At 42.9% G+C, this 26888-nt stretch overlaps 1 protein-coding gene across 3 annotated transcripts; it reads right to left on the reverse strand.

Moving 5' to 3' along the window:
- Positions 1–26413, reverse strand: MARCO (macrophage receptor with collagenous structure). 3 transcript variants are annotated; one of them, XM_079993898.1, is made up of 18 exons: positions 26274–26412; positions 22925–23269; positions 21785–21886; positions 18459–18683; positions 17509–17553; positions 16647–16679; positions 15942–15995; positions 15151–15195; positions 13157–13264; positions 10235–10342; positions 9399–9434; positions 7167–7259; positions 7028–7081; positions 5746–5790; positions 4344–4451; positions 3814–3858; positions 1895–2068; positions 1–748 (listed from the first exon to the last, which is right to left on the reverse strand). In XM_079993898.1, exons 2-18 carry the CDS (start codon positions 23022–23024, stop codon positions 618–620), a joined length of 1506 nt encoding a protein of 501 aa, XP_079850024.1. In that variant the 5' UTR covers positions 23025–23269; positions 26274–26412; the 3' UTR covers positions 1–617. The 3 variants fall into 3 exon arrangements, with proteins under 3 accessions (XP_079850024.1, XP_079850023.1, XP_079850025.1); XM_079993897.1 differs by having other exon boundaries at positions 1895–2064; positions 3810–3858; positions 26274–26411; XM_079993899.1 differs by lacking the exon at positions 21785–21886 and having other exon boundaries at positions 1895–2064; positions 3810–3858; positions 26274–26413.
- Between the last annotated feature and the right edge of the window lie 475 nt (positions 26414–26888).

The raw sequence follows: 26888 nt of genomic DNA on the forward strand, positions 1-26888 counted from the left end.
AACCATCAACAGCAAAAGAGCATGATAAATCATTACACAATAGAAGGCTACTGAAAACAGTTAAGATTGTAGGCCTTTCTAAAGACCCTACTCCCAAGTTAATGTGATTAGGATGTAGTTCCTGTTTAAATGTTCAGTGTCATGATTAGGAACACAGGGAGTGTGCCCTTATACTAAGTTAAACTTTAGGTCGATCTAGCTCAGCATTGCCCATGCTTGGCTGGCAGTGACTTTCCAGGGTTTCAGACAGGGATATTTCCCAGCCATACCTGGAGATGCCAGGGATTGAACCGGGAACCTTCCTCATGCAAGGCAGATGCTCTTACCACTGAGCTACATCCCTTCCCCTGCAATAATAGTTCAGTTACTGGTCTTCTAATAAAGTGAGCCCAGTTACTGATGTTGATTCCTCACATACCCAATTAGAATAGCCTTGATCAGGAAAGGAGAATGTAGAGATGTGTTGGTACAGTGGAATTAAAGGAGTCAAACAAAATTAATCCATTCTCTAATTAGCCAAGAGATACACTCTGAAGGACAGTGCCATGCAAACTTCTTCGTGGAATCATCAGTATTAAGGTATTGTTTCTCAGACATCGGAGCAGAACTGTTTTCCATTAGGCACACTCTACCCCAGCATCTTCATTATGACTGCAGTTGTTTAGACCCCAGTCACGTTTTTTACATGAATAAATGGAGAATTCTGTTCCGGTACATCCCACGTCATCCAACCAGATTTGTCCAGAGCCTGATGTCAAGCAGACATGTAACGAGTTAGCACAGGGAGGAAAAGGGTGAAAAATAACAAAGCAACAATCCATCGTGTGATTCACATGCTAATATCTCATTATGCCTAAGTACCAGGAAAGTGGGGGTGGGGGGTGGGGAGGCTGCTTTAGGAAATGCTTCTGGAGCTGCATAACAACTGCATAATTACTCCAGAATGAAAATTGCTTGGGAAGAGAATCTCACTCTTCTTTTCTTTTCTACCATCCTATTGTCCAGCAAACAATTTCAGACAGCAGCAACTTCAAAAGCAACTTCCTTAGCCATAAAGGAAGCATGCAGACTTCGTTGTTGTTTAGTCGTGTCTGACTCTTTGTGACCAGAGCATGCCAGGCACTCCTGTCTTCCACTGCCTCCAGCAGACTTTAGTATACTTTAATACACTTTGGACACTGGGCTCCAGTGGTGAAACACCTTCCTGGTTGGACCTGGGACTTTTGGCATGCGAAGCAAATACTCTATGAACACTCCACATTCTTCTGAGAAGAAGCCAAGGCTGTCAGAGCCTTCTGTGAGCAGGCAGCGCCTGTTGAGGTTCTGATCACACCTCCACTGCTTGCTACCCCATCTCCCAAGGAGCAAAGAACTTGATTTGTGGGTCTGGGATGGGGTGCCAGGTACTAGATGGCTCCTCAAAGTGAAGGGATCCCTACTCAGCCTCTCATCATTTCCCCAACTATTTGGAAAGTGAAGATCCTGCCAGTCTCTTTTTCAACCAGGGGCATGGGAACTGTACTTCAGCTATAACTCCCATGACCCCCAGCAATAAAAGATCCTGACAACAGAGTCTTCTCTTTACAAACAATCTGGGAAGGATGAGAGTCCCAGCAGGCATTTACCATCTGCAAGGGAGTTTCTACCCCATCACATTGGCCAACCTTTTTTTTCCCTCTTGGAGTGGCAGAGTCTTTCAAGCACTTGAAAACTCCCTTTAAAGGGTCTCAAGGATTCAAACTGAATATTCAGAGGGGAGCAGCATAAGGCTGCTTGCCTAGCTCTACTCTAGTGACATGTTTTGGATGTTCCCTGCTATTTTTGAACACAATTACACACAACTGAATCTTTTGCGACTTGATTAAATCAGCCAGGGAATGAACTGATAAATTACCTGCAGTTGCAGTGAAGGTTTCAACTACTCGGCTAAATCCCAGCATCCGACAAATCACAGCTCCATCATTAGTGTCCCAGCTGTCGTCACATATGGTACCCCATACTCCTGAATACAGAACCTCAACTCGACCACGTTGATGTCCTCCAACAAGTCTTACAACAGAACTGCTCCCTGTTGGATGTTTTTGAAAGGCAACATTTATGCACATCAGGAGACAGAGGCAACACATTGAGATTTGGGGCAGGGTGTGAGTAAATGATGGGAGAGGTGGTCTCTACACATCCCCTCCTTTTTGGTTGCTGAAATATGTGTTGTACATTCCCAGCCTATTTCTTTGTAAGCTTCCAAATCAACTCTGATGGTGGTTTGAAGGGAAGCTGTTCCTGAGTAGCTGCCAACTCGCAGTGTAACACAAGGACACATGACATCACTTGGGACTTGAAGCCTAATCTGTGATAAACATATAAAAATGATAATGTGCACAGTAGTAGTAGTTACTAGTAGCATTGCTGCACTTTAGAGTACTTGTAATGGTATAGTGTGGTTACTCGTGCGTAAACTGCCTCCACTTCAATTAGATGGTTTGTTCAAACATGTTTAGGGTTAGAGCTCGCCCTCCGTGACCTGTTAGTCACTTGCAGAATCTGCCAGTGGGCGTTTCTTGAATCTCTTCCAGTATAAAAGCTGCTTGACCCCAAGTCTCCGCCTATGTTCCCTGCACGGAACGCGTCTGCGCAAGTAAGGGGATGGCAAGGGCGTGCCAGCGCTCTCTCTGCTGGTTTCGGTTGAAGGGTCTTGGAGCCCTGACACCGATTCCTCCATCTCCTCTCTATTGGTGTCACGCTGAATTCCTTCCCCCCGACTGGTTCCCTCTCCGGCATCGCTCTGGAGCCCTGCCTCCGCTTTTCGCTCTGATGTCAGTTCCCTGACAGTACTGTTTCCTTGACCCTACTGACTGGTGTGCATGGAAATGAATCACGGATGGTGGAAGCTTCCAATGGAAACAGAAACATAAATGGCCAAAGTTGATTTGTTGGGTGTTCACTGTTGTTTTCAGTCCACAAATAATGTGTAATTGATGGCTCCCCCCCCCCATACCTTGCATTGTGTTCTTTTGCATTGAAATGAATGGTGCAGAATAATGTAATGATAACGGAATTAACAATGTAAAATTCCACCGTGGCGGACAGCGAGATAAGTAATGTAGTTTTTGTCAGAATATGAAGTGCAGTGGGACAGAAACAGCAATGAATGTGGGTTGGAACAGAAGTCGATGCCTTCTTACAAGCCTAATAGGACTCCCTACACAAGGAGAAGCTGTCCCACATTTGCTTCACTAACAGAGAAAGCTTGATAAGCAAGTTATTGTGCCTCTAGTGTTCTTCTTCTCAGACACCAAACGAAACAGAGAAGCCTCACTTCATGTGGGGCTCCATATGTACAATAAAAAGGTAAAAAGGTAAAGGACCCCTGGATGATTAAGTCCAGTCAAAGGCGACTATGGGGTGCGGTGCTCATCTTGCTTCAGGCCAAGGGAGCCAGCGTTTGTCCACAGACAGCTTTCCGGGTCATGTGGCCAGCATGACTAAACCGCTTCTGGCGCAACGAGACACTGTGATGGAAACCAGAGCGCTCGGAAACGCCATTTACCTTCCCGCCACAGTGGTACCTATTTATCTACTTGCACTGGTATGCTATTGAACTGCTAGGTTAGCAGAAACTGGGATAGAGCAATGGGAGCTCACTCCGTCACGGAAATTCAAACCCCTGACCTTCTGATCGGCAAGCCCAAGAAGCTCAGTGGTTTAGATCACAGCGCCACCCATGTCTAATGTACTCCATATGTACAATGAAGCTCCACGGAACATTGGATTGGGTAAAGTTTATATACTTGTAGAGAAAAAGACCATACTTGCCTGAATCCCCCTTTTCACCTTTAATCCCTTGTGCTCCTGTTGCTCCTGATTTAACACAAAAGGAACAAATGATTGATGGCACATCTAGATGATTTTTTGCATTAATTAGGTTCAAATGAATTTTTTTTTGAGTTTCCCTTAACTGCATAAGATATCAGTATTTCTGGTTTTCGCCTAGTGCAAAAGCTGCCAAGTTTCCTAATCATATTCAGGAGATGGGGAACGACCCCCGCGACCAAGACATGCCCTCTTCCTCTTCCTTCTCCTGCCTTCTCATGTTCAATTTCACTCTAAGCACAGTGCAACATTGCTAACCATGGTTAGGTCAAACCACAGGTTGAAAACCAAATGTAATGATCATTGCAAACTGTGGCTTGGAGCTAACTGCTGGAATATAGTGGCTAAGAAACTGGACTATGAATAAGAAAATTCCCAGTTCAGAAGTAATCTCTGCCATGAACTTGGTGCCAATATAAAGCACATCAGATAGTAATCAGTCGTCTCTTTCTGTCTTGCCTTCTTTCTTTTACCTGTATATCCCTGAATGCCTCTGTCTCCTTTTCTTCCTGGTTCGCCTTTCACCCCATTAGATCCAGCACTTCCTTTACTTCCTTTTTCACCAGGCATGCCTTTGCTCCCTAAGTAAGAAAGGTGGGTGTCTCAATTTCACAGGGACAAGACAACAGCAAATGGCACAAGAGGCATTACCTGCAGAAGCCATGAAACCATTATTGTGCAATAACCAAATGGATCCTGCCATTCCTCTGCCTTTTCCACAGAAATGAAAGTTAAGGGTTGTGGTCCTAAACACAGAGTAAGCCCTGGGGAACACAGTGGGCTTTATTTATTTATTATTTAAATCTGTATGCCACTTTCCCCATTAAAACATGCTCAGAGTGGCTCACATCAGAACAGCAAAATTGCAAATCACTACATCATTACAATAGAAGTCAAACGTCAATTAATTTTAGAATGTAACACAGCAATCCATCAAATTTCTGGCATGTAGCCCCTGGAAAGTTGCAGGGAAAGGAATGTGGCCCTTAGATAAAACTCAGCGGAGCAAGGAATGTGAATTTGTACTGTAGGCTAATTTCTGCACACAGTCACATATTCCTCTCTATCCTCCCTTCAGTCAAAAAAGAGGCATTATCAGAGTTGATGTTCACCAGGTAGCAACTGGGACAGATCCTTTTCAGTAGTGCTTCCCCGATCTCATGATTGCTCTCTCTAGGGAGGCTCAAGCTATTTTTATTTCCCCAAGCTTTTAAAGCAACTTTTTAAGTAGTTGGGGTACTGGTTTTTGCTTCGTCCTCTTGAGAGTTTATATGCCCATGTCACTATTATAGCTTTGCTGCATTTTAATACTGCATTGCATTGTATTTTTGCATTATGTTTTAACTGTAAGTCACTCTGGGGAGAATAATAATAATAATAATAATAATAATAATAATAATAATAAAAAAGAAGAAGAAGAAGAAGAAGAAGAAGAAGAAGAAGAAGAAGAAGAAGAAGAAGAATTTATTATTTCTACCCTGCCCATCTGACTGGGTTTCCCCAGCCACTCTGGGTGGCTTCCAACAGAACATTAAAAACAGAATAAACCTTCAAACATTAAAAACTTCCCTAAACAGGGCAACCTTCAGATGTCTTCTAAAAGTCGGATAGTTGTTTATTTCCTTGACATCTGATGGGAGGGCATTCCACAGGGCGGGCTCCACCACCGAGAAGGCCCTCTGCTTGGTTCCCTGTAACCTCACTTCTCGCAGTGAGGGAACCGCCAGAAGGCCCTCAGCGCTGGACTGCAGTGTCCGGGCTGAACAATGGGGGTGGAGATGCTCCTTCAAGTATACTGGGCCAAAGGTATGGAGTACACAGCTTTGATTCTACTGAGTCGTCACTTTCATTTAAGAACTCCAGCAAATGCCTTACCTGTCATTCCCTGATCTCCCTTCGACCCTTTACTTCCTGGTATGCCTAAAATAATGGGGGCGGAGGGAGGGGGAAAGAATATAAAGTGGCAAATCCAAAGACAATGGGAATTTCAAACTTTTGCTTAATATTCAAAATTCTACTACATGTATGTATTTAGATAAAGTTTTAACTATGCGGAGGCAAAAGAGCCCTGCCACCTCCATCTAGACAGCTGTGATGCATGGGGAGTGGGGAGGTGGATTGGGAGCTGCTAACCAGAATGGGGCAGGGTGAGAGGCAACAGAGACGTCAGGGGAACGCTGGGTTACGTAGGTGCCAACTCCCTCGGGTCCTGGGTGCTTGAGCAGCCACAAAATTTCCCCTTGAAAGGACTGAGCACCCACAAATTTTGGTACCAGGGCCAGGCACACTGCATGGTACCCACAGCCCCAGGCACCCACGGTCGCAGGGCCAAGTTGGGTTAGCAGTGCACACCTGTGGCATACCAACACCACCCATCACACTGCTGCCTTGCCTTACCCCGCCCTCTTCCTGTCCCAGTGAGTGGCAGCAGGGTGCTGGGGCCGTAGAGGAGTGCCCCTCCTCATGCACTGCTGCTGCAGGTAGAAGTGGGAGAAATCCCATCTAAATCTAGAGAGCAGCTGCCAGTCATCATAGGCCAATGTAGCCAACATGGTACACTCCAAACACTGCTCGATTCAAACTCACAACAGCCCCAGCCAACGTGAATCATGGTCAGAGATTACTGGAGCTGTAGTCCACATTGGATACTGAGTTAGATGGACCAGTGGTCTGATTTATTTCCACACACACACAAAAAAAAAGGACAGGAGATCCATGCTAGGAATGAGTATTGCACCACTCCATGGCTATTTTCCTCAGGGAATTTTCACAGGAGAGACTATGTCCCATTGATTTCTGTAAAGCAGCTTAGAATCCTGAATTAGCTAGAAATGGGGTGGGGAGAAGGTGGACCAGAACCTACAGCAGATCTCTGGGTAATTTTTCCGGAACTGGAAATGCCAACTATACCTTGATCAGCTTTTGACCAGGCTGCCAGAGGTCAGATAGCTCTGAAGCTAGATTCAGCCTGGGGAATGTTGGAGAACTAACAGACCGACTTTGAATAAAAACTCTTTTCCATTGGTGATACATTTCTGTAAAACACTTAGATACCACAGCAAAGGATTTGTCCTGGCCTTATGGCATCTCACATCTCTCTGAATGAGATGTGTTTGGCTCACACACTGGGTTCTTCCACTTCCATTTATATTTTTACCTGGATCGCCTTTGTAACCTCTTTCCCCCCGATCGCCTTTCACTCCTGGTACTCCTGAAAGAATAAAGGGGACGGTCAGGTCAGAAACTTCTTGGGAATCAGTATTTCAAGAGATTGAGCAACATTACCATTTGTATACCTGGAACGGTGCTTGCTTCTCCTTTCTGTCCTTTCTCCCCTTGCGCTCCCTTTGGGCCAGGACTTCCTGGTGGCGCCATCCTGCCTGCAGGACCTTGTAAGTGAACCAAAGAAGCTTGGTCAAAGCCAGAATGACACTGAGAGAGCAATCAAGCACATATTTGGTGAACGAGGGAAGGTTTAGAAGGACTGCAGCTTAGTGCTGGCAGTGCTCCTGCCTTGTATGCAGAAATAAAGTTCCAGGTTCGATCCCTGGCAACTGGGATTGCCCCTTGCCTGAAACCCAAGAGACCTGCTGCCAATCGGTGTTGACAACACTGAGCTAAATAGTCCAATTGGTCTGACTCAGAATCAGGAAGCTTCCTTTGTTCCGCATCCTTTCAAAGGCTCAGGACAAGACATCCCTTGACAACAACACCGTATCAGAACAACACAGCACTTGCATTCCACAGATTCCTCTCTCTTAAATACTGCCTTCCAACAAGGGGAAATTGTCTTCTTTAGTCATTTCACACCAGCTTCCTGTTGATTTATCATTTTGCGTTTGTGTGTATAACCACAGACTTTGGCTGCAAATCTATAGAGTAGCATGATAGTTAGAATGGACAAGGCCAGAGAGTCAGAATTCATTTCTATTATTAAGTCACCACCAAACTTATTGACAAACCTGAGGAAAACAAAAGCCTTTTAATGATCATAGAGGCATCGGTTGATCAACCAATGACAGCTGATCAGCATTTACTTTTTTGCTGTTGTAGCAAGTGATGCACAAGTTAATCCTGAACCTCTTGCCCCCAAACCCACTGAAGAAAGCAAAACAGCAACTTCCCAGCAGTATTTCACTAGATAGGTCAGTCGTAGTTTGCCTTAGGACCCCAGAATGGAACTGTTTCAATGAATATTTGTCTTTTTAAATAATTCTTAGGAGTTAGTTCCAGGTTGGTGAAATCAGAAGCAGTTTACTAGTAAAATCCTAGGCATGTTTACTCAGAGGTAGGTACCACTGGGTAAGTATTATTAGTGTGCAATCCATATCACATTTACTTCAGAGTAAGCCCCACTGAACAGAGTTACACTTCTGGGTAAACATGTATAAAAGGTAAAGGTACCCCTGCCCGTACGGGCCAGTCTTGCCAGACTCTAGGGTTGTGCGCTCATCTCACTCTATAGGCCGGGAGCCTGCGCTGTCCGCAGACACTTCCAGGTCACGTGGCCAGCGTGACAAAGCTGCATCTGGTGAGCCAGCACAGCACACAGAAATGCCGTTTACCTTCCTGCTGGTAAAGGTAAAGGTACCCCTGCCCGTACGGGCCAGTCTTGACAGACTCTAGGGTTGTGCGCTCATCTCACTCTAGAGGCCGGGAGCCAGCGCTGTCCGCAGACACTTCTGGGTCACGTGGCCAGCGTGACGAAGCTGCTCCAGCGAACCGGCACCAGAGCAGCACACGGAATGCCGTTTACATTGCCACTAGAAAGCAGTACCTATTTATCTACTTGCACTTAATTGTGCTTTCGAACTGCTAGGTTGGCAGGCGCTGCGACCGAACTACGGGAGCGCACCCTGCCACGGGGATTCGAACCGCCGACCATGCGATCGGCAAGTCCTAGGCACTGGGGTTTTACCCACAGTGCCACCCGCGTCCCTAAACATGTATAGGATTACACAGTTAGAGAAATTTATGTTGATTAACTGTTCAATCCTAGGCATATCTGCTGAGAAATAAGCTCTGCTGGATTCAGTTGATTTACAGTCATGTAAATCAGGTGGCGCTGTGGGTTAAAGCCTCAGCGCCTAGGACTTGCCGATTGAAAGGTCGGCGGTTCGAATCCCTGCGGCGGGGTGCGCTCCCGCTGCTCGGTCCCAGCGCCTGCCAACCTAGCAGTTCGAAAGCACCTCCGGGTGCAAGTAGATAAATAGGGACCGCTTACCAGCGGGAAGGTAAACAGCGTTTCCGTGTGCAGCTCTGGCTCGCCAGATGCAGCTTTGTCACGCTGGCCACGTGACCCGGAAGTGTCTCCGGACAGCGCTGGCCCCTGGCCTCTTAAGTGAGATGGGCGCACAACCCCAGAGTCTGTCAAGACTGGCCCGTACGGGCAGGGGTACCTTTACCTTTACCTTAAGTGTGTACAACACTGCAGTCTAAATAGAACCTTAAATGAAGCACAAATGGTAGGAAGTATTTGTGTTAAATTGCATTTAACCTGGATGTCCAGGAGGTTAATTGCAATATACCTGGTTGTCCAGGAGGTCCTTGGGGACCACGTGTACCTGAAATAGAACATAAATGGACATAAGAGAACATAAATGAACACAAAAGAACATAAATTGCTAATATATGGGATGCTTCTATCTTTATTTTGCAGCTAAGTTACAAATGGCTAACAGAATATAAGGAGGCATGAGAATAGGAACGGGAACAGAGTCTTGGACTGGGCCATAGGGGGTGTTGCTAGCAGGGGTAATGTTGTTGTTGCTGCTATTGATATTAATTTTTGATCTTATAATTTATGTGGAAATTGTTCGATTTGGTTGTGTACTTTTCATTGCATTTTATTTATTGTTTATTACTTCTTTTGCTATGTTTGTAATCATGTAAATCTTTTCCTGCTGTAAGCCTCCTTGAACATAGTTTTAACTATAGAAAGGCGGCATACAAAAAATGATGATGATCAGACATCTGAACTTTCAATATAAGATGAAAAGAGAAAAGCAGCAGCTATTTGTGCATGCCTGCATGTAACTGTGGCAAACAGTATCACTGGGTTCCAAGAAGATTAACAGAAATACGCAGAAGGAAGAACTATTCAGTTTGTGTGGTCTTGATAAACCATGGTTTAGCTTCCCCTGTTGTGCAAACCAGGCCTTAGAATGCCTGTCTGTCTTTACCCTTAAGAGTGACAAGATCCAGGCATGGTTTTCTCTGGTTATATTCTTACCTTACGGTTTCTGAAACCAGCACAGACAAGATGAAGATTCAGGGAGTGTTGGGCTAAGTCAGTAAGGCTAGTCTCAAGCCTAAAAACATGGCAGATGTTGTTTAGCTTTGGCACTTTGCTGTGTCCACTCACCTGGCAGGCCTCGTTCTCCCTGCACACCCTTCTCTCCTGTGAGACCAACTGGTCCTCTTGGGCCCAGATCCCCCTTTGCACCAGCTGGTCCTTGGAGTCCTGGAAGACCTATAGAACAAGCTTGTTTCAGGCGTTAGCACATACAATATATTATTTATTAGATTCCTTATCTGCCCATAAACTCCCAAGTTAGAACAATGTGTAAGTGTTGCCAAAGGAAACAATAAAACTCTTAATAACCTCTCCCCTAACCACTCCAAACACTGAAGAAGCTTTCAATGCATGTTGATTTTATGCGGCTTTTGTTTTAAAGCTCCTGGAAGAGACGGGGTCAATATTTTGTTGCTTGGTGACCATCACAAACCCTGAGGGCTAAACTGTATAGAACTGCACTAGGCTGCCCAACCTAACTGATATTCAACCTGAGAGTACAAGGTGGGCAGTGTCCTTTCCAGGTCCCAGTCAAACAACCCATGGGCTTCCCCTTTACAAGTATGGCGATAAAAGTTTTCAGGCTGAGCTTAGGCTTGGGAGAGACAATGCTGAGTCTTGAGTCTGCCTGCCAGTATTGTCTCTACTGCTGCTCCCTATTTAACTGTTTCAGCTACTTTAAACATTCATGTAACGTTGCTGAACAAGCTGACAGCACAGTCATTTTTCCTGGCTTGCAACTCCCTCTCTCCTCCAGTCCTCATTTTCTGTGCACGATAGTTGCCTTCTCTTACGGACACACTTTCAGAACAATGAATTTCCACTTTTTAAGACAGGTTCCTCACCCTTATTCATAAGATGGAGCATAAAGCCCTCCTTTAACTGTGTGTTATGTGTGTGTGTGTTGCTATTTCTCAGACCTTCCAAGTGTCCCTATTTTCCAGTGATGGCCCTGAGTTAGAGAAGCCATCCTGGTTTCTGATTTGATCCCAGAATGTCCCACTTTTTCTTTGGATGTCCCTATTTTCATTGGAGGAATGTTAGAGGGTATGGAGTTATCCACCTCCTGAGCTGTCTGAAAGCAATCCTCTATAGGGAATGTTTTTTTCAATGTTTAATGTTTTGTTATGTTTTTATACATGTTGGAAGCTGCCCAGAGTGCAGGGCAACCTAATAAAATGAGTGGGGTATAAACAGTAAAATTATCATTATGGAATGGGATGCCCCTATTTTCATTGGAGAAATGTTGGAGGGTATGAACTCTGCCTTTCCTCTCTCTCTTAGGTTTCAGGAAGCAAGGAAGCAAGAAAGCCAGGGCTCCAATGGAAGAAGGAACTTGGTCTGCTATAACTTAAACAGGACAAGAAAAGCTATGCCTGCTGGATTTTCCATTCTACACAACTGCTGAAGATAAAGAGGGTCTTCTAGTGCCAGGGGTGCAGAGGGAGGGGGGCGGCCTTGAATAATAAATCAATAATAATACTAAATTCCTTTGTATTCCTGTAAAGTACATTACATAAAATGGAAACATTAATTAATAAATGCCAATTCACTAGAGAGGCTAATGGTTTCATACCTAGCTTTTAGCTGGCGTGCACTTTTAAGAAATCTTACTGTCAAGAAAAGTATACTGAAAATTTGATCCATTTCTCAATCTTCTATGCATTATCTTGGCTCTTTTCTGCATTGGTGATGCTCTGGTTTTTTGGGGGAGGGTTTTGCCTTCTCTTTTTAGCATGCATGCCCCTGTTAAGGCTTGCAAATGCCAATTTAATGGAAGTTACACGTTGCATAATTCTTCTGTTTAACTAAGACAAAACTCTGGCTTATACATGATACAAACAACTCAGAAATTGACTTCACAATATCTCCAACTAGCCAAACACACACATGCTTATGCATATAAATTACACTGTATTAGTTTGTACCAGATAAATCCTACTATAAACACCTTTTCATTAATCAGAGACAGAAAGATAATTAAATACTCATTGCCTGTATTGCATACACATATGCCCCAAATGAAATATTAGACTGTACAGAGTTAAATTTGCTCTCTCCCTTTTCCAGTGCCTGATTCTGTGACGCAGTGTATAAAGAAAATAGGACATTATACATATTGTTGGCCTCCTTCAAAGACATGCATAGAGTTGACACGTTGGCATGGGGCTGTTTGAGGCCAATTTAATGATGTTTGCAAGAACATCATTATCAGTTCTGGAAAATGAATCTAGAAGTATATAGCCTTGGCTACCACAAGCAACCCAATACCTCGTTATGTCTATAAAAACAGCTAGTTTAGCTGGTTGCCTCCCCAGATCAACTCCATCATCCAAACCGGCATGATGGGAAACTGTGGGTGTATGTCTGACCTACCATGCTAAACACCCTCTACTGTTCATTGTTCAGCAGGTATCACATGCCAGGCCCCAAGAGCACCAAACCAAGGAGCCTACACAAGTTGGTCAACAATAGGAGGTTAGTGAAGTGCCCTGCTCCCAACATGCATTAGGGTGCTGACCTTCCTCTAAGTCACTTACCTGGTCAGCAGCTGGTCCACATTGCTAGCGATCATTTCAAAGGGGGAACGGTGACTCCACCGCCTGTTTAGTTTCTGAGATATACAGGACAGTCTACAGGCAGTAGTTCAGAAAAACACAATTCTGCTCCTGCCTCCCAGTATCTTAGGGAAGTCAGTATAATGATTAATAATATGGGCAACAGTGATAATCTTCATACTATTCCACACCATTGCATGCGGTGACCAACTGATACAAGCTGGATCAACTCAAGCAAGCAGGAGAACAGTCCTATCTAGAAATGGGTGAATCTGTCCATTTCTCCAGTCTGAAGTTCAAGTCTCCACATTTCCATATCAGTTTGCAATTATTCTTATTTTTAAGTCCTCATGAAAATCATCAGCATTTTAGTGCAAATTTCTCCAAATATTAAATATCATAAAGATTATTAACACTCTTGGCAAAGTCTTACCTTGAGGTCCCCTGTCTCCTATTTCCCCTTTTGTTCCTGGTTCACCTTTTGGACCAGCTGGCCCAAGATTTCCTTCAGATCCCTTTTCACCATCAAGTCCATTTAAACCTGTATTTTTTAAAAACACACCCGAAAAAATTTGTGATTTATTTATTTGTTTGTTTTAAAGCAACACAGTTGCTACACTAGTGATTCCACTGCCTTCTTTTGGAAGCATGGTGGTACCCTGGTTCTCGAATGGCTTAGCTGACGAACAAATCAGCTCCCCAATACCGCAAACCATTAAGTGTTCCGGTTTGCGAACTTTTTTGGGAAGGCTAACGTCCGACGTGGCTTCCGCTTGAGTGCAGGAAGCTCCCGCAGCCAATCAGAAGCTGTGCCTTGGTTTTCAAATGGTTTCGGGAGTTGAACCGACTCCTGGAACAAATTAAGTTTGAAAACCAAGGTTCCACTGTAATTTGATGTAAGTGGTTTCAGGTCTTAAAACAATTCTGTCTGTGCATATTGCAGAATGTTTACAATGGTCACACGATGCCTTGCCATCAGAAATGTACATGTTAATTCTTCCCAGGATGCATGAAAGCTGCAATTTGAGGAAACTGGCTTACTTGTGATGGCATCTTATGACATACTGATTGTCAGAAGCCAGACCTTTTATTGGGTCCTCACACAGCCATTGAGTCTTCTAAATCATCTGAAATTTGTACTGTTAGTTTCCAGTCATTGCTTTCTCCTAGTTTAAGCAGCTGTGTGTTTTGTTCTATCACCTTGGTTGAGTTGTCTGAATCCTCGCTCAAAGCAGGACTGCCAGCTGGGTGGTTGTAAATATGCCTCACTGGTTTCTAGCTTGGCCTTAATTCTTGAAAAACTGACACTCTCAACTTGACATGCATTTGGATAAACGTGCACATGGAAGGTAGATCTAGGAATGGCTGTTAGCTCTGGAAGCCAGAGGGGACTTATATGTTCAGAGACAATCGCAGCTACCTCTGATTACCAAAGGTGAGGACAAAGCACAGGGGATATCTATCATTTCCATCCCAAATCTGTGAATTTCATAGGGACATATGGCTTGTTACAGCTGAAAACAGAATGCTGGACTAGGTGGACCTCTGGGCTGATCCAGCAAAGTTCTTATGTGCATATACAAAACTGGGGGGGAGGGGTTTATTTTAAGAAAAAACAATAAGAATGGCACATTCTACCAGCGGTGGAGCAAGCTGATCGGGCTCCTGGGGCGGTGTGCAGGGTGGGGCCAACTGTCCATGGGGGTGGGGAAAGCCAGGGCAGGATGCTCCATGGGGCCTCTAAGGAATCTGCCTGCCTCCTCCCCCTCAGCCGCCCTACAGCTGAGGGGAAGGTGGTAGGTGGACCGTTTGGGCTGTGGGGAGCTTGCAGTCACACAAGCCACTGTGTCACTCCCAGGAGAGACGCATGGCTCAGGCACACTGCAGGCCCTGTGGTGAGTGCCGCCTGGCATTTTGTCACCCCCCTCAGGGGTGACATTCAGGGTGGCCCGCCCCCACTGCCCCCCTTTCCCGCCCCTGCATTCTACAACTGGGTAGATTGCTGTAAATCAGCCTCCCCCCAGTCTGGTGACCTCCAGATGTTTTGGACTACAAATCCCGCCAGCCTAGTCAGCATAGCCAAATGGTCAGGAATGCAGGGAATGATAGTGAAAAACATCTGGAGGTCACCAAGTTTGGGAAGGCTGGTGTAAATCAATATCAGGGATAGATGCTGTTGACCTACAACTTCCATCATCCCAGATCATTGGCAAAAGTGGCTGGGACTGATGAACGTTGTAGTCTGGCAAAACCTGGAGGGCACCACATTGGCTACCCTGATCTGGATTATTGCCATAATGCTGGTTCAGTTACTCTGGTAGTGCCAGTGGTGTAATGCAAAGAAGATTTCTCAGTGTGCATCAGAATGCTGCTGACATTACATCTAATATGCTTTCATCCATTGCAAGCCAGTGGAAGGGGCCTTACCTTGCAGTCCTTGCTCTCCTTTTGAACCCTTTGGCCCCATGGTTCCTGAAATAAAAATACAGAGAAATAATAATAAAGTGGAGAAGAAGGGAAATTATCAACTGCCTTTTTTGATATGGTGTCCAGTTTTGACTTAACTGACATATGGTGACTTAAGCATCCATTAGATTGCCAATTTACTTTTTTCAAATGCAAACAATTCTTCAAGCACTTGTTTCTGTGTTGTTGAATGCCGAATTTAGTTACTCTCATATCAGTTGCTTTTGTGGTTTTTAAATTTTATGATTGTAATTGTACATTCTTTTTTTGGCTTTGGAAAAATTAACAAGTATGGTAAAAGGGGTAGACATTCAACCCAAGACATTATCTGATCACAATGCCATCTTGATAACAGTATTAACAGGTGAGAAATGTTCTTCGTTTAGGTGGAGGTTAAATTATATGGTATTACAAAATGGGAAAAAAAGGAGTTGAATATATGGAAAATAACTATACAGCTGAAAATGCTGGCAACACTAAGATCAATTCAGCAGAGTAATTAATTTTTGAGGGATGTAAAAGTGGAAAACTGATTTGAATGATTATAGTAAAATAAGCAGGAATGTATGATACGTAAAATGAAACATGAAAAAAGAAGAATGGATATTTTAAAGTTTGTAAAATGTTTATTTTGAAATGTAAAATTGAAAACTTAATAAAAATTATTATAAATAATAGTAAGCTTGAAAAGCAAATGAGGTGGAATTTCCCCTGCTTTTCAACATTTGTTTCTACAGCTCTTCTTTCATTACCTGTATCGCCCTTCTCTCCCTGGGTACCTGGAGGTCCTCTCATTCCTGGAGATCCTAAAATATAAATACACTGAGGTTGCAGTCCTCTTTGCAACTACCTCGAAGTGAGTCCCATTGACTACAGTAGCATTTACTTACCAAAAAACTTATATAGAAAATGGAATATGAAGACCCTTTCCAAATATCACTAAGGGCATGTCACTATATAAACACACACCTAGAACTCAGAAGAAAGAAACATGGATGGGAGAAACAAGGATTGCAGTAGGACAGTGGAGGAGTTAGCAAAGTATCAATATTCCCTGACTCTTTTCTCCAATTCAATCCCATTTTCTCCTCCCCTTTAAAAGAAGGGCTCCTATCTTGAGTTTAACATCTCTATCCAGAATGAGGTGTGGCCATGCACTTCCCATCGCTTTCCCTCCTAAACTCAAAGGAACTGCGCCCTCTACTCTCATTGGATTCTGCTGGAGCATTTGGGAAGTACGGTTGATTGATTTTAAAATGTATGTTCTCCTTACAGGCTTGCAAAGGCACTACATCACCATTATAGGGGCACAGAAGAGCTGATCATCCCTTTCGACAATTCCTGCCATAGACCCAGTGTAAAAACTATCTGAAGTGCTTCCGTTCAATTGTGGGTTCAAGGGAATTGCCCAAATGTTTACAGGTATTATAGTGCCAGAATTGGGCAAGCAACATTACCAATTTCTCCTTTTGGTCCAGGCAATCCTGCACCTGAAAACAACAACAGCATGTCAAAAATGTTAAATATTTATCCCCATCCCCCTCCACTCCTTGAAGATTTGAGATTTCATGTTTTTTGCTTGTCCTTTGGTCCTGGCTCTCCTTGGCTTCCTCTTAAGCTGATGCCTCCTTTCTCACCTTTACTTCCTGAAAGATGTCCAGAACATGTGTGTGTTGCAACTCGAATACAATGTACTTATTGCAAATGGCTGAAGCTCCTACCTTTCCTCACTTAATCAAAGCCACATATTAGTCACATAATTTTATGGGGTTCACATTGAACACTGTTTGCCTGCCTGCCTGTTATTTCATTTTATTGAAGATGTAAATTTTCACTCATCAAGATGTGACATCAAATATATTTCTGCATCTTTCGGTGATCCCATTCAGGCACCACAATCTTAACACAAGATTGTACAGTAGAAAAAAATGAGCCATGTGCTCATTCCTAGCTTGGTTTGGATTTCATAATCTGGTTTGGAAGTTGTCCTTAAACCACAGTTTCCTGGTTTGAATGTCACATGAAACTGTGTTGTGCATATGAATTTGCAATCCTATCGGGTACTTGTTTCTGTGTTGGTGAATGCCGAATTTAGTTACTCTCATATCAGTTGCTTTTGTGGTTTGTAAATTTTATGATTGTAATTGTACATTCTGTTTATGTTATTTGTCATATATTTGTCTGAGAGTAAATAATAAAATATGAAAATAAAATAAATGAGAGCAATCAAATAGGGCTGTTGGGTCATCTGCAGCTGCTTCATAGGACTTGGGCAAGAGCTGTAGATGGAGAGATTCAAAATGATGCGTTTCCACCCACCTGGAGGTCCCGGAGGCCCTTGAAGTGCACGGCTTTCCAGTTGTTCTGAAACAGATATTGATAGCTACCAGAAATCTCCTACCAATGGCGGAAGAAGTCTACAGTTAAAATGTAACCTTTAATCTCGTAAGATGACCACTTTTTCTTCAAAATGAACAAACTCTAGGCAGAATTCCACCAGCTCATTTGTTTCAGTGAAAACTGTAGCAAAAGAGGACAATTGTTTTAATGGGGAGTCCAAAAAATGTTTTTCCCTCCCCCAAATTTACTCTGATCTTGCTTGTCCTCAGGATGCTGTACAGGCTTAGAGTAAGTGAGCTGGACTTTCTCATGAAACTGCTTAATGCTGCAGTTCATACCTTGGACAGTAGCAGGCTATTGTTATTGACAAGCTCAGCTTTAGAAACAGGACTGGGCTCCTGACAATGGGCTGGGCTGCATCAGAGCACTGCTCTTTCTTTGTTTCAGCATACATACCTTTACTGTGAAGCCAGAGAGCCATGCAGTGCAAAGGTACCATTTGGAGAAAGCTTCAGCCTTATTGAATGAGCCGTTAATGCATTTCTCTTCACTACAAATTGTCTTAGAGAGACTGGCTCCTTTCTCCGAGAGGCTCAAACACCGATTATAGATTGCATTAATGACTTATTCAATAAGACGGAAGGCCTAATTGCCAGCCAAGGCAGTAGCTCCTGTAATGGACTCAATAACCACTGGTGATTACTTTTATTGGCTTTACCTTCCCATTCTGTGTGTATATACTGTTTCCTCACATCTTGATTCCTCCTCTCTTTCCCTTCCCTTGCTTTTTTGTTAAAAAAACACACACCCTGTCTTTTGTGTAGTTCATGTGAAACATGTAAGATTGGATGGGAAGGTTACTGAAATGCCTATTCACACATTAACTGCCCCCCAAAATGATGTCCAGCCAAGGAGAAGCAAGAAAATACCTGTAAAATTGGTCATTCTCCATTGTAAATGTTGGTTGCTCAGTTTGATTATGTGAATTTCATCCTTTAGATTTCTGATCCAATTGTCTCCTTGTCTTTGTGAGCTTGCCTCCTTTTGCTCAATATCATTGGCAAGCATGCTGTCATTGACAAAATAGCTTGCCAGTTTTTCTGCTAAAGGTAAGTTGACTTTGTTCTTTTCCAAGTCTTTGTTCATCTCATAGACTGAAAGAAGAGGAGAAGAAATCATGACATAGGTAAAGTACAATGTTTTGTGTTATGTACTGAGCTTGGATCCTAGAACAATAGGCAAGTAGGATCCTAGAAGGCAGCATCCAGATTAGTCTGCAGGAGCCGCCCAATCCGGCTCCAGGAGGAAGTGAATCATGTGCATCGCCTCTTTCTTAACAGCTGCCAATCAAATGTTAACCTTCTACACTCATTTTGTTATTTTCCCTATATGGTAATGCAATACTGTACTAAGACTGCAACCCAGTCACCAAGGAACATACTGCTAAGCAGACATGTATAGGATTGCATTTTAAAGTGAAGAACTTCCCCCTTTATCCAAATCTAAGAGTCACAAGGTCTTCTCAAGAGCCAGGTTTCAGTGCAGCAAATGTGCAACGGGAAAGGGCCATAACTCAGAGGCAGAACCCCTGTCCTGTATGCAGAATGTCCCAGGCTCCATCTCCTGGTAGGGTTGGGAATGTTCCCTGTCTTAAACCCTGGAGACCAGTTGCACGTCAGGGTAGACAATTCTGAGCAAGAATGTTCTGACTCGTTATAAGTCAGGCTCCTATGTGCCTAGATGTATTTTCTAGCGATTGCAAAGATACTACATTTTGTGAGCCTCGGTGTCATAGTGTTTTGTACCTGGGAGAATGTGGTTCCACCCCACTCTCCAGCAGCACATCTATTATTGTTACTACTGCCATGTAAAATATGGTTGTGCAACTGTTTGCCTATTGCTTATAGTGTGAATGATGACGGACGGCACCAACTCCCCCACTCCTTGTGTCCACAAAGTAGTAGGGCTAGCACACCACAACAAGGCCACTTCCCCTTCCTTAATCCATTTGCTATTGACTGGCTATGACTTCATTAACTTAGGAGGGGGCGATCATGCAAAAGCTATAACGTAGTTGGGGGCAGGCATTCTCTGATTGTTCAGACCTATAAAATAACCAGATAGTGGCAGCCCAAAGCCACTTGTTCCACAGCTGGGGCCAAGTGAACACATGCACACCCCACCCCTTGAGGAACAGAGCATCCAGTGATGGATTCCATCTGTGCTCTATCCAGAACCATGGACAGAACTTGCATAGCACCCCATGCACAATGCTTTCGGACCGTGAATCACCTCACACACTCTGGCCCACTGCAGTGCAAAGGTAACATTTGAAGGTCAACAATCTTGCGGTCAGATTTGGCAATTTGGTTGTCTCTCTCTCACACACACACCAGCATTTTCAGTTCCCTCAAGTACCAGATGCTGGCATGGTAGAAAACCACATGGTCATCCCCATCACACACATGATAGATTGGTTCCACACATTTACCCACAGCAATATTGGAGCAGCCACATTGCTGTTGCAAGCGACGGATACTCCAGGCGTCAGCCGTGAGGCATTAAGTGGTAAGGAATCAAATGAAGCACATGCAGCTGGGGCTGGCTCTTGTTTGTGTGGCTTTATGGACATTTACAATGTCCCTGAGGTAAGCAGCCTTCAACCTTTTGAGTCCCGTGACCCAACTTTAACCTCAACCCACAGTATGGGGTCCTCTTTGACTATTTTACCATATATGGCAAGACAGGCATGTTCTGTTCATCATCATTTTTACTCCTTGCTCCTTTCTCCCTCTTCCCCGTGTTCTTTTCTCTCTCACCCTCTTTCTATTTCAAAAAAGTCAACCAAAAAGAAAGAAAAATTGGTGATATCACTACCATGACACACTTTATATCCAGCTATGATATAGGATCTGGTCACAGAAGCCACCAGTTCAAGACCAGTGCCTAATGCCATTTGGATGAATAGGCTTGTACAATATTGTAATTCCTAATTACCCCAGCAGTATATTCTGAACAGCTCTGCATTAGAATGAAGAAGTCACTAGCAACCTGTAGGATAAGAAGCACTTGAAAGCACTTCTACCCAAGCTGTCACCAGGGTTCTTAAGATGACAAATTTGTCTAACATGTGGCTGGATGGGAGAACATCTGAGGAAATAGCTTGGGAGGCAAAAGGTCTGAGGGTTATTTACTCGCATGTATGGGATTTGGCCTCTGTGAATTGAGCAGCCTTTGTGTTTGTTTTTCACAAACACGTTACATGCTTGGGACTTTTAGAGTTGTAATATATTGTTACAGATCCGGGGTAACAAGAGTTTGAGGGTGGAAGGGAACCCATAATTAACTGCTAGAGTTAGTGAATGTTAGAAATTAATTAAGGGGTAAGAATTAGTTGGTTTATGAAGTATTGAAGGGAAGATGCAGGCCAGTGGAAAAATACAAGGTAAGCTCCCTTTCCAGGCCAGGGCCTCATCTGGGATGGAAGCCATTAAGTATGACAAAAGGTGTTGATGGGTCTTTGCCAACTGATCACATAGGATACAGGGAAATCATCACCTTTTAAAACTAGGCTTGGAACAGCAGGGAAAGGGGAATGAGTTGCTTGGCAAGGGGTTTTCTGGGAAGGAGAAGCAGGAGGTGGGGACAACTCTATGTTGGGGAGGGAGCTGAAAGGCAGACGCCATAGGGGCTGGCTGGAGACAAGCTGGGGCAGAGGCACAGAGGTGGTGCTTAGAAAGCCTCTGGATGCAATGCCCAGCTGCTGTGAAGGACAAGCCCTTCTTGGGATGTGAATGCTGTTAACTCTGCACTTCCTCCACCTGTACCCTGGTTGTAAATACGTGTTAATAAACCGTATCTCTTAAAGACATGATAGTCTCCACTGTGTTTTGATTCCCAGTGGAAACATGACCCTGGGTGAGTGCCTGGAACCCCCTGGAATCTTGCTGCCATGGCAGAGATTGGGGGTGGCGTGCAACTCTTGTAACAATTCTTTTGTGTGTGTGTGTGTTTGTGTTTTATACTGCCATTCTTTCTGAGTTTTTTAAGGTTTGACTAAAACTCTTTTTAAAAATGAGAACACACATTTTAGGTCTTCAGCAAATGATGCAGCTTTCATCCCCATCTAACCTCTTGTCCTGGTGGTTGTTTCCTTTCTGGAAACAAATTTACTTATTGGATATTTAAAATATAACCAGTGCACAATCTTTTATCTTTAGATTCAGGACAGGAAATAGCATTTAAAATCAATTACCTTTATAGGCCAACAGTCCGAAGCCTGCAGTGAGCAGAATCAGGTATATTGTAACCAGAGCCGAAATGTACCTTTTGCAAGTCTTTTTCTGGCCTTTGGGTTCTAAAGTTTTGGAGAGGAAAGAACACACTAAGAATTGATATTCCATCCTTTTGGCTTGCAAACGAGTGACCAATGTGCTGTGTTACTGTTTAAGGCTGCCGCCCTACGCACAAGTACTGAGAGTTAAAATCAATGACTTGCTTCTGAATAAATAGGGATCCTATCAAGCTGCATGGCTGATGCTGACAGTGAATTCATGCAGAAGCAGGCTGTGATATAGTACTTTTTAATAACTTTGTTCAACTTGGTTGTATTTCCAGACAAACTTTCCATTTGCTGGGTTCTCAGAACGGCAAATAGGGCTGTGCAGAGTGAAAAGCATGTTTCACTGAATGTTTAGCTAATGTTTACACCCAAACAAAAAAAACCATTGTGTGAACTCAAGTCCTTCGCCTCTTTCCCTTTGCTGGTCACAGAAATACAACAAAGGCAACTAAAAGCTTGTTTTATGGAAGCATCCATCTTCATATAGCCTTCATTGTATATTCTGAAATGCAAGACAAATTAATTCTTCCTTTAAAGCACAGTGAAACATCTGCTTGTAGGCAGGCATACCCCAGTATAAAATATATACACAGCTTGTGTCAGTTGGCATGCTGTGTAATCACATTTAACTTGACACTTTTTTAAGTGAAATATTCAGAAATAGCATAAGTGTGATTTTTGTGTGTTATGCTGTGGGGAAGGGCGGATTAAAATACGTGCATGCTATTCTTAACTAATGTGAAGCACATAGACATTAATAAAGTGAGTAGTGGTCCCTAGGAATCCTCTAACCTCACTTACCTGGAAGTAAGGGCTACTGAATTCAATAGGGCTTATTGAGTATACAAGGTTAGGATTGTGCTGTTAAACCATTCAGTGCCATATTCTGCTAAATTTGTCAATGGCACAAACTTAAATAAGACAATGGTTTTAATGCAATTGAATCCCAATTAAACCTTTAAAAAGAAAAGCACCTTTGAACACTAGTAAAATGCCTTGAGATATTGTGCTTTTAAAAGTCTCTATCATTATGAAACAGTGAAAATACTTTACCATCTATTTCAAAGGGTGTAAATCCAGATGCTGAAAACTTCATCTTGTCTGAAAATGTAAAGGATCCAGTATCTTTGTCACTTCCAGCAAGGTTGTCCATGATCAAATTTTGACAGCCACACTACAATCTTGCCAGGATAACCTTAGGCACTGAAGAAGGAGAGGTTTCTGAGCTTTATCTGCTGGGAATGTGTGCTATTAAGCAAACCTTTTCTGTTGGCTTTGGGTTATTTTGTACTAGACTTGCAAAAAAACAAAACAAAACAAAAAAACACCCAGCAACTTTCTGTTGTGGCATCTACAGCACTTCCTCCAAAACTTCTAAGGAGGTTGGTCAATGCATGTCTTAATACAGAAAGCAAAAAAGATGTGCGTTAAAAATGACGATGATGTGAATTTGATTTTTCAGTGTGAATAGCATTTTATAAAACTTCCAGGTAACAAATGCATTATTCCAGATCCAAGTAGGTAGCCGCGCTGGTCTGATGCCCTCAAAAAATATAATATAATATAATATAATATAATATAATATAATATAATATAATATAATATAATATAATATAATAATAAACAAATGTAAAAATTGTCCAGTAGCACTTTAGAAACCAACTAAGTTAGTTCTTGGTATAAGCTTTCGTGTGCATGCACACTTCTTCAGATACACAGTGTGCATGCACATGAAAGCTTATACCCAGAACAAAATTAGTTGGTCTCTAAGGTGCTGCTGGACAATTTATATATTTTTTTATATACCGTATTTCAAAAGGCATTATTGTTGGATTGGCCTAACTTGCAGGTTTCAGATAATTAATGTGGCATAACAGAGACTTTGCAGACAGGCTGGTATTTATGCTCCCTCTGGATCAGCCCACCTACCCTTTGAACTAATATTAAAATACTATTAGTTGAAATTAGCATAAATAAATAAATAAATAAATAAATAAATAAATAAATAAATAAATAAATGGGCTTTGTTTGGGGCAGGCAAAAACTTTTAGGGTGCAAAACTGGGCCATACCTCTCCCCCCCAACTTGAGGCTCCCCATTTATGTGAAGGGATCTCCACATGTAGAAGAGGGAGCTGAGGGGGGAGCTGCACTGTTGTGCCTGCTTCACAAAGCTGCCCTTTGTCAACAACAAATTGTCACTGTTTTTTGTGTTGAATATATGATGATTTATGGACCTAATAGGTATCTAAAGCCATTTGCACATAACAAAATATGTATTTTATCAAAGTTAATTGTTGAACTGAAATACAATTGGAAATGTACAACCAGTCCCCCCCTTTAATATTTTTTGGGGGCCCCCAGGAGAGTGGGACCCTAACCTATACCTTAGCTTGTTTGGCTTATACATAACTCTGGCACTGTGCCTGCCCCTTTCTATACTTGGAACCGCATTCATGTGACTAATGTGTGAAAGATTTTAGTATTCAATGGCTAGAGCAAAAGGTTACTCTCAGACAATGATCCATTTCTTGTAAAATGACTGAGCTGATGATAGAATCGGTGAGGATTTGAAAGAACAGACTCATGGGACTGGGCTTCTCACATGTCCCTTAATTGAAAGCGTATCCTTTACTCCTGAATTTGTGACATTACCTCCAAATTTCAGGGTGTGCCAAACTAGCCCCACAGCACTTAATGGAAGACTGTGAACCAACAACAGCTTACACAGCTGATTTAGCATTTTAGTGCTAAAGCAGAAGGGGAGAAAGAGGTACCAGCTAGCATCATCCGTTTGTGCTAGGGACATTCTTTGGGGGATTTCTGTATGACTGTGGGGGATTCTGTAAACTTTCTGCCTCCTTGTCTCATCCAATAAATGGCACAAGAAAACTAAACCTCTGCAAAATAGTAAAAATTTGCAGAACCAGTTATTCAAAATAAGAATTCATACCAAAATTGTATAGGTCATATGGGCCAACTTTTCCTGCCACTGAAACTGGACTAGCTTCCTATGGAATTTTTATATTTTTCCTCCATTATTATTTTTTAAATGCAGCCCACATTCAACTCTTCCTGAAGGCCAAAGCTCTACGAGGCAGAAGGTTCCCTGCTCTGATTTCTCTTTTTCCATGGGGGCATTTGGCAGGGCTCCCCAAGTCAAATCAGATTGCTTTCAACCTCTGCTGTCTGCTACCTCTGCCTATTATTTCTGATGGAGTTCAGGTAATTGTGTCCATGTTGCCTTTTGTAATTTGGTGTCCTGGCAGCAACAGATGTTGCTCCCCTAATAAGTACCACCTTGCCTGATTTCTCTTCCTCTCTGCGGCTCTAACAGATTAGTTTCTGAACATTTCGACCAATACTGCTCTAAATTAATTGCTTAACTAACTAATGACAATTAGAAGAGGGCCTTTGGAGAATAAACCAAATCAATCAGTTCCACAGAGGAGAAGGCTGATCAAACCTGGCTGTTATGTGGACAGTGATGGAGAAATGTAATAAGAAAGTGATTTGTGGAAGCCCCTTTCCTCATCCCCGCCACAACCCTTCCTGCCACTTCCCCATTTTTCAAGCGAGCTTTGCAGAATTTAACAAAGTGGATTTTGAATGAAACCCAATGAAAAGCAGCACAACAGGAGGTCTCACTGCCATAGAAAACAATGAAAGCAATGCAGAAACCCAGCTGGTACCCTGGGCACTGGAGCTGACTCTGGATTCTATTAAAAAAAAAAGCAGCAACATGTATTTTAATTAATTGACTGTTGTTTTATGTAAATTGTGCTATTTTTGCTGCTGTTAGCCGCTCTGAGCCCCACTTTGGCTGGGGAGGGTGGGATATAAATAAAATTTATTATTATTATTATTATTATTATTATTATTATTATTATTATAACATTCACAAAGCTTAATGCATAAACAGTGTTCATTGGCAACAGTTGTGGTTTCATTTATCAGATCCCCACCTTATCTGAAAGGATAAATGTCGATTAAATAAGGGAAAATATGGGTTGGCATTTTGACAGCCAATGGTGTCATGTGGGCACTGAAAAGAAGAAGAAGAAAAACCATGCATGAGGATCACTTATCTCACAAGGAACACCATCTGGAAGCACCCAGTTGTTGTTTACATTGCATCTGACAAAGGGGTTTAGTGGAAAAAATGAGGCTTGTATGTGGCTTTTGCGTGGCTTGAAGCAGATGGAGTTCTGTTGCCAGAACTGAAGGAATCTCTCTCTATGTGTGCTTGGACAACTAAGAAATGCATACTGAAGTTGTAATACTACGGCAAGCTGCTTGAATAACACGCCAACCTTTATGTTCAATTACTAAGAAGATGTAAGCAAAGAAACAACCTTGCTCAGCTAAGAGAGAGAAGGAAGAGATCAGCAGAGGAATCTCACATTCAAGTTGCATGTGGAGTCTTTCCTCTGCAGCACGGTTTGACAATCTGTTTTCTCGTAAGCATTCGCAGCAACTCATTGACTGCTGTTGTGAAATGGGTTGCTAAATAAAGGAAGAAAATGTGCTAACTCAGGTTGAGATTTTAGGCGTAGGGTTTTGTGGAAGCAGAAAGCTTATTAATAGCATCGTAGCTTCCTGCATGTTCTGTGAGTACCAAAAACCAGCCCCTGGGAGGAAGTATCCATGGTAGGGAGCAGTCCATGGGAAATCCAAAAATGTGTAAACCAAGAACATGGCGTACACACAATACAAACAGTATGAACATATTATACATATTATACACTTGCAAAATGTGAATGTTTCTGCAGGCAATATCTCTCCTTTCATCTCTGGTGTGTGTGTGTTTGCTGATCTGGCCAAGTGGGAGAAAGTGACCAAGGTGCTCTCACCGATGTTACTTACTCAGAAATCCAAATGTGCTACACAGCCCAACAAGGCGAATCTGCCAACATTACAGGGGTCAGCAAACTTTTTCAGCAGGGGGCCGGTCCACTGTCCCTCAGACCTTAAAGGGGGCCGGATTTTATTGTGGGGGGGGGTGAACGAATTCCAAT

This window comes from Podarcis cretensis (assembly GCF_951804945.1).
Source record: "Podarcis cretensis genome assembly, chromosome: 1".
Lineage (NCBI taxonomy): Eukaryota > Metazoa > Chordata > Lepidosauria > Squamata > Lacertidae > Podarcis > Podarcis cretensis.